Raw genomic sequence first — 8835 nt, forward strand, 5'->3', positions numbered from 1 at the left:
TGAAAATAAGTTAATCTTTTAGAATTTTTTATTTTATTAAAATTCACTGTTAATCGATTATAATTGAAGCAGTTAATTCAAATTTAAGAAAATAAATTATTACAAATATAAAAAATTAAAAAGACTAAACTGTTATATAAAATGAAATGTAATGCAATGATTAAATTGATATAGTTTTTAACTCATTAATGATGAATTTTAATAAAAGGATTATTTTATTAACAAAAACATATTTCAAGAATTAATTTATTTTTCATAAAAAGAATAAAAAAATTAAATTATAATTTTTATCATATTTCAAAGATTAAATGTAAATTATCCTTGATTATATAATTAAGAATCGAGAAGGATATTTGTGTAATGCTATCTATCTTCTCATTTGACATTGCCAAATAAATTGCTATTCTCTATATTATACAAATATTAGAGATAGTTCGTCTTTTCTCGATTTATTAAAATTTTATTATTTTTCTTAAAAAACTTTTAGTAATATATTTGTTTAATTAAAAAATTTTCCACTCAACATATTTTAATATGCCAATTATATGATTAATAAATTAATATGATAATAATATTTTAGCATAAATAAATATACGAAAAATGGCTTGTTTAGTTTTTTTTTTTTTTTTTAAATAATCGTAGCAATTTTGGAAGAAACTGACCAAAACTTGCAAATATAAAGTAATTAAACAAATAATTAACAAATGAAAATAACAACTCAACATTAATAGGATTCCAACTTGAGATTTCTAGGTAGTTTTAATGACTCAATTTTGACTAATTAACCACTAGACTACAGAGCCCATTTTCAATGGCTTACCTAGTTAGGTTGCTCATTAATGGGGTTTCCCTGGATCTAATGTATGTATGTAAACTTCAAAGTCAAGAGAGTTGATAATATTCTTGAACAAAAAAAAATATATATTATTCACCATTTAATTTTTACTTGAATTAGAAAACCAAACGCCAAGTTGGATCCAATTGAAGAAATGGTAAAACTGAAAAAAGCCTTCTTTTATATATATATATATATATATATATATATATATATATATATATATATATATATATATATATATATATATATATATATATATATATATTGCACATAATTTTAGATTTGCTAATTTGAACTTATCTAACAATAATTAATTAACATAGAACATTTCTTAAAATATTATTCCATTTGAGACACAACCATCATACAGATATAATGCCAACTCAAGAACAAGAAAAATACAATAAGTTGCTAAATTAGCCAACATCAAAAGATCCCTCAAACTTCACCTTTATCACAACAACAGCTTTTGTTTCTTTCTGCTAATTATTAAATCCTTCCAAACTGAGCAGAAACTCAACTTGTTCTTTAATCTAGCAGTTGGCAGGGTGAGGAAGCTTGCACTTGGCTGGAAGCTGAATGGCAAGGTTTGGATCAATCCCAAGAGAAGGAAGCAACTTGGAATTCTTGTAAGAGCATAGACACCGAATGTCTGCGTGGGAAAGAGCCGAGCAGCAGTCGCTTGTCGGAGCAGCAGGGTTTGGAGGAGTCACAGCAGGCTTGCATGCCATTAGTCCTGCCACCGGCATGTTGCAGATGGTTTGTGCATTAGAAAGCTGAAGCAACCTGTTGCTGCTGATTACTGCAAGGAGCACAGCAATCACAAGAAAAAGCTTTTGGACTCTTTCCATTTTTGTTGCTATACTCTATTACTACTAATGCTTTTCTTTTCTCTCCAAGTTCTGGGTTTTGGGTGTTTATATAGGAAAAGCAAGAATGGGTTCTTGAGGAGATAACTCGTGAACCTAACTTGGCAGGTTTTGCCAATTCAGGAGACTGTGGTGTCACAGGCTTTCCACTCGTGGTGGGGAAGATTTCTTGGTATTGGCCCAGCCCTGTTTTGATAGATTAGTTAATCTAAATCTTGTTCATTACTCATCATATTTGTCAAAGATCCTAAACCTATTTCACACTTAAATTTTTATATTGTATGTTTCGTGATGTTGAATTAGAGTCTCTATCAAAATATTAAGAGTTTGAATATTACTTCGTGTGATAAAATGTATTAGATCTATGAGAATTTATTTTTCAATATTCTCACAAATAAATAAATTCATACAGACAATAAATTTGAGTTATGTAAATTGCTAACTATCTCTATTACAGTTTTAAAAATCTGATTAGACCGGCAAATTGAATCGATCCAAATAGCAACCAATTAAAAAAAAATTGTAAAAAATTTAATCGAATCAGTTTAATTAGAAATCAATCTAATCGAATCAACCTAATGGGATTAGAGAAATGCACAAGTAATGAATAATAAATGATATGATTCATTCAATTAAACTGTCCGGTCGAATCATAAATTGATCATGATATTGAAAATTGACAACTTTATGTACTTTTGGAAATAATTCCATTCCACTAGCTATGTTTTTCCTTTCTTTGTAAGAGATGAAATGTGTAAGACAAGAAATGTCTTGTGAGTGTGTACGTGAATTAATCTGTTTTAGACAAACTGTTCTATATATGTGAAATAAATTTTCTTCCTTGATTTGATTAAAAAATAGGTCACTCATATAAATCTTAAAATATTTTTATAAATATTTTCTCCTAATTCTGTTATTAAATAATTACATCTTCAAGGCTGTCTCTTTTTCTCTTTTTTCCTCTATATATATTTTAACCCTAAATTTAGTTTGGGGTGACTGTGTTAATCAGCGGTAGCTCTTACCATCTTTTCCTTTTTTGATTTTAATAAACTCGGATTTATTTTCAGTAATAGATTTGCTTTCATTCTTTTATTTTCTCATTGTGTGGATCATTTTTTTATTTTTTATTTTTTTCCTACGGTGAAATGATTTCTCTATGTGGTTGTCATTTTCCATTGTAATTTCTCAAATAATTATAATAATTGCGATGATGACTTTTAATAAAGAAGATGTAGAGATATCAAAATAATTCAAGAACTATGCAGAAGGGCTTCTATATGGCATTTTAAGAAATTTGCCTTATTATGTAATTTTAGATCATAGTTTTTTTATATCAATATTATTATCTTTATATCGAAATCTTCTGCTTGTGTATCTGTACCCCAAACATAAAGGAAAAGTTTAATTTCCTATAAGAAATGTTTAGTTTAAGGAAAAAAATAATTTAAGTAGAAATTTAAAATTAAAAATAAAAAATAAAAACACCTAAATTATCAGAATATTATTTTTGCAAAATCTCTTTCAACCTCAAATAAAAACAACAAATGATTAATTTCCTATATTTCCACAATCTATATCTCATTTTAGGCAATTTGTTGATTAACCCATCTATTATTTTCTTCAATGTAGATAATTTGTTGAACTTTGTGGACTCAACATGCTGCGAGAAAATGGTGTTGTCAAGTTTTTGGGATTCAATCCATTCATTCAGTAATGAAATTTCTTCCTATTCAGCAAACTACATTGCTTGCGCAACTCTCCATACTTGGATTTTGGCTTCCTCATTTCTCTAGCGGATAAAGAAAAATTGTTGATTTTGGCCTTTAAGACAAGAAAGAGATTCTTAGTTTTTAATTGCGAAAAGAGTTTATTTTGGGGACCGAAAATGGAATTGAAGAGATAACAGATGGGGCGAGGTAGCTTGAAGGATTGTAATTTCTTTAGTTAATAATAGAGTTAAAATTTGGCTAGAAAAGGAGTTAAAAAGTTGTTAGATTGTTAGATGAGTTGGTAACATGAGATATGAACTATAAGCTAGTTAGTTACTCCTCAATCACTTGTATATAAAGTAAAGAACTGACTATAATTCATTCTTCATTTTTTGTTTACAGTTTTCATTTCTGTTGGAATCCAAGTTCAAATAAAATTAGATTTAGAATCAAGTAAAAGTTTTTAATTAGAGTTAGATTAGAAAAAGAAAATTAAAGAGAAAAAAAAAAAGGAAGTGTTTGATTTTGGGTCAATCCTAATACTTTTAGGATTTGGAAGACAAGTCCAAAATAGGACTTGGTGACCAATCACCATCACGTGATCATCTATAAAAGGAGAAAGCTCCACTTAAATGAGAGAGTAGTAGGTGGCCATAATTTGGAATTAGTGGAAGCATGAAGTGGAGGAAGGCCATGAAAATCGAGTGTTCTTTTATTTTGAGAGATTTGTGAGTGAGAATAATCATTAATATGTGTAATTATTATTTTTCTTAATAGTAGGTTTGTTGATGGAGTAGGCTTATATCGAACCACTTTAAATTTTGTATTATTTTATATTGTCTGGGTGATTTTCATAAGTGGTATTAGAGCTGTGATTCGCGATGCGAAAGATGGCGAACACAAAAATTTGAGGTAGTCATTCAGTGGAAAAAATAATTTTAGTCTATGGCAAAGCACCGTGAAGGATGTTATTGTGCAATAAGGATTAATTAAAGTTTTGAATGAGAAACAACTTGTGACCATGAAAGATGATGATTAGTAGGAACTTTAATAAAGGCAGTAAGTACGATTGGATTGACGTTAGTCCCTGATGTGAAGTACAATGTCTTCGAGGAGACTTTGACAATTATTTTATAGAAAAAATTGGAGAGCTTGTACATGTCAAAGTTACTCGCAAATCGTTTATACTTGAAAAAAGAATTATACCAATACAGAATGGATGAAGGTACTAATGTGAGGGATTACCTAAATACATTTAATAAATTAATTACCCAATTAGCTAGCATTGGTGTGGAGGTTGATGAAAAAGATAAAGCCCTCTTGCTTCTAAACTCCCTCCCAAAATCTTATAAAAGTTTGGTGACAACCCTAACAATTAGGAATGAGATTTTGAAGGTGGAGGAGGTTGTGACAGTTATCTTGGATAACGAGAAGTTTAAGAAGACAAGTAGTAGCAATGAAAGTGAAGCTTTTGTTGCTAGTTCTAGTCATGGTAGAAGCAATCCACGTAGAAACAATTAGAAAAGAAATAGTAGATCGAGCTAAAGACTACAAGTAGACCTTGATGATAAGAAATGGTACTACTATAATGAGAAGGGTCACATTCAATACACTTGTAAGAAAATGAAAGAAGATCTTGTATAGCTTAAACAATTCAAAAAGAGTTACGTAAAAGAAAAAGAAGGAACTGCTACAATTATAATTAATGATAGTGTTTATAGTGATATTTTGAATGTGGATGATGATGAGAAAAAGGAAAAGAATCCATTACAAGATGAGTGGTTAATGGATTCTGCTTGCCCATTCCATATTTGCTCAAAGAATGAGTGATTCGATGTGATTGAAGAAAAGAAAGGAGAGAAAGTGAAACTAGCCAATGGTGAAAAGATGGAGATTAAAGGTGTTGGTAGGGTGAAGATCAAGTTTCATAGTGATCACGTGAAATTGTTTGATGAAGTGACGTATGTTTCTTAATTTAAAAGGAACTTAATTTCATTGGTAAGTTGGATTCTTTGGGTTATGGGTGTTTCATTTATGGTGGAGTAATGAGAGTTGGCCAAGGTACTCTTGTGATCATGAAGGGTGAGAAAATTGGTGTAAAGAATGGGTTAATTGCATCCCTAAACTTTAATTGATTAAAATAAAATCATTTAACTTTATTTTAATTACAATAACAGTCCTTAAAATAGAATCTGGTGTGAGCTCTGATGACTTACTTACGTGTCAGTCCAATGTGTCATTTTTAAATGAAAATAAATCTACATCACCCAAATCCTCTCTCTTATCTTCCACTCCCGTATTACCTTCCCGATGAGATTGCAGTCAATCCTCGTGAATCTGCCTATTTCTGTCAAACTTTTTCTTTATCTCCTTCCTGTCACTCACCTTTCTCTGGTTTATTATCTCCGTCATCAATATAGGCGTGAAACAAAATCCTAATTTGAGTAAAGTGAAAAGGTAAGTTTTGTTTGGAGAAAACATTTTTCATCTCTCTTTTGTTGGGTGTGAGTGTTGCTTTCTTGACTTTTTCATGGAAAGTATTATTTTGTTATATCTTTTCTAATAGACAAATATAATATGGGTAGGACCACATTGAAAGGGACGAAGGTGCAGTGGGGGATAGATAGTCGAATATTTGCAAAGGTTGGAAGCCCCACAAGAATATGGCTACCCCCTCGACAGGTAAACCCATTAAAATACTTCGTGAGTTTAAAAGCTTGTGTTTTGGCAATAGTTGTGAAATGTATTAACTTTGGTTTGTTTATTGTGGCCAAATTATTGCATGTTGCAAGACCTGGTGGTTCTAGGTTTTTTACTATAATATTGCATGTTAAGGGGGTTAAGGGAGAGTGGGGCTATTATGATGGAGTTACTTGGACAGCTCCTTTCTGTCAAGATGATGAAATGTCATTAGTAAGGATAGATAAATTATGTCAGGGCTTGAAGTTACATGGTTTATTGAGGTATTATTGGAGGGTTCCAGGTGCTGATTATAAGGGTGGTTTAATGGCATTAGGTTCTAACAGTGATGTAGTAACAATGTGTGAGCATGCTGTTGAACATGTTGAGGTGGATATTTATGTAGAGCATTTGACAATTGAAAACTTAAAAAGAGAATTTCAAATTGATGACAGTCTACCAAAACAGTCTAGTTTGGTTATTGAAGAGATTGAGGGAGAAACAGTAGCACATACTGACATCCCCATGCAGCCTTTAGCTAAAACAATTGAACTTGGGGAGTGTAGTTGGACCACTAATCATGCTAATTTATTATGTGATAGGGAAGCTAATGTTGATTCTAATATAGAGATTGTAAATGATGTGCAATGTGAAGCAAGTATCAGTGAACATGGTGTAAATGAAGAGAATAGTGATGATAGTGTAAGGGCAAAAGAAGTAAATGCCGATGATGGATTTAATGAGTATATTGATGCTTTAATAGGGAGTGAGAGACTTGATGATTATATTAATCCCATTATGGAAGACAATATGGGGAATTTTGGGAATAATAGTCAAGATGTGCCATGTGAAGAAGTAAATATTTGTCAGAGTGGGGGGGATCATGCAATGAATGCAAGAGAAGGAGTGAATGTTGAAGAGGTAAATCCTAACAGGTTAGGGGTAAATGCTCAGGTAGATGATGAATTACATGATAATGAGTATGAAATGGAGATGTTCAAGATGTTCTCCATGGAATTAATAATGAAATTAATAATGACAGTAATAATCAAAAGCAAAATCAGAAGGGTATGCCTAAAGCAACTGAGGAAAGAATGAGGAATGAAGGTTTTGGGGCTAGTTTGAGGTTTGACACAGCTGATACTGATTCTGAATATGGTGATTTAGATGAGTTGCATTCTAATTCAGATTCTGAGGGTGATGGGGAAAAGGTTAGATTTCCAGAGTTTAATATGGATAGGGATATTGATGATCCTACATTCAAGGTTGGTATGATATTCTCAACTAGAGATGAGTTTAAAGATGCATGCAGGGCTTATGGGATTAAGCATAGATTTGAACTTTTTTTTCCCAAAAAGTGACTTCCAACAGGTACAAGCTAGATGTAAGAAGGAGTGTGGCTAGAAGATTTGGGCAAGTAAACTACATCGTAAAGACCCCAATGATCAAACCATGCAAATAAAGACAGCTTCATTGAACCATAGTTGTGGAAAGAGTTTTACAAACTACAATGTCACTGCAAAATGGATTGCTTCACACTACTTAGAGACCTTCAGAAATGATCCAGACTTGACTTTAACAGGGTTAATTGGGAGGATAAAGATGATTACAGCATATGTATTAGCATGACCAAAGCTTGGAGAGCAAAAGATCATGCTTTAAAAAGGATTCATGGGGATGAGGCTACCCAGTATGGTAGATTGCATGATTACAAGTGTGAAATTTTAAGAACTAATCCTGGGAGTACAATGACATTTAGAGAAGAGAAGGGAGAGTTTGCTGGAACGTACATTTGTTTGTCAACATTAAAAGAGGCATTTAAAGATGGTTGTAGGAAACTCATTTGTCTGGATGGATGTTGTTTAAAAGGGACTTATGGGGGACAACTATTCTCAGCAGTTGGGATAGATCCAAATGACTGTATGTTCCCTTTGGCATATGCTATCATGCGTATGGAGAATAAAAACAGTTGGCAATAGTTCCTAGAGCAGCTTAAAAAAGATATGCACATGTACAACAGTCACCAGTGGTGTTTCATGTCAGACAGGCAAAAGGTAAACTTTGTTTTTTAAAGTATTTTTCATATTAAATACATAATTGGTTATTATAATTTTTATATTTACTAACTCAAATCTTTTTCTTTTTGTCCAACCACTTGTGAATGTATCTAAATTGGGTGGATTCAGGGACTTGTTAATGTGGTCAGTGAGATGTTCCCAAATTCAGAACACAGGTTATGTGTTAGACACATGTACACAAACTTTAGGGAGATTTAAAGGAAAGGAACTTAAAGACCTTGTGTGGAATGCAGCTAGGGCCACATACCAAGCCAAATTGGACTTTTGGTTAGAAAAGATTGAGAATAAAAATAGTGAAGCTAGGGAGTGGTTAAGGAAAAGACCTTGTGAAAATTGGTCTAGAGCTTGTTTCAAAACCACTGCAGCATGTGATATGTTAACAAATAATTTGTGTGAGTGCTTCAATAGGTACATCTTAGATGCAAGGGACAAACCAATCATTACCATGCTGGAAATGATTAAAACAAAATTGATGAGGAGACTGTTTAGGAAGAGAGAACAAATGCATAAAATTCAGAGTGCAATTTGTCCAAAGATATTGAAAAAATTGGAAGAATTGAAAAACTTGTCAAATATGTTTCAACCTCAGTTTTTAGGTGGTCCACAAGTCCAAGTTTTTGGGGGGGCGGAAGTCAGTTTGTTGTTAACATGGTGGAGAA

The 8835-nt window shown here is 31.9% G+C and overlaps 1 protein-coding gene across 1 annotated transcript; it reads right to left on the reverse strand.

Moving 5' to 3' along the window:
• Positions 1 to 1152: 1152 nt before the first annotated feature.
• LOC110664540 (putative lipid-transfer protein DIR1) lies at positions 1153 to 1920 on the reverse strand. The gene has a single exon (XM_021824260.2). The coding sequence runs from the start codon at positions 1687 to 1689 to the stop codon at positions 1372 to 1374; it is 318 nt and encodes a 105-aa protein (XP_021679952.2). The 5' UTR covers positions 1690 to 1920; the 3' UTR covers positions 1153 to 1371.
• Positions 1921 to 8835: the final 6915 nt, after the last annotated feature.

Source organism: Hevea brasiliensis, chromosome 6 (genome assembly GCF_030052815.1).
Source record: "Hevea brasiliensis isolate MT/VB/25A 57/8 chromosome 6, ASM3005281v1, whole genome shotgun sequence".
Classification (NCBI taxonomy): domain Eukaryota; kingdom Viridiplantae; phylum Streptophyta; class Magnoliopsida; order Malpighiales; family Euphorbiaceae; genus Hevea; species Hevea brasiliensis.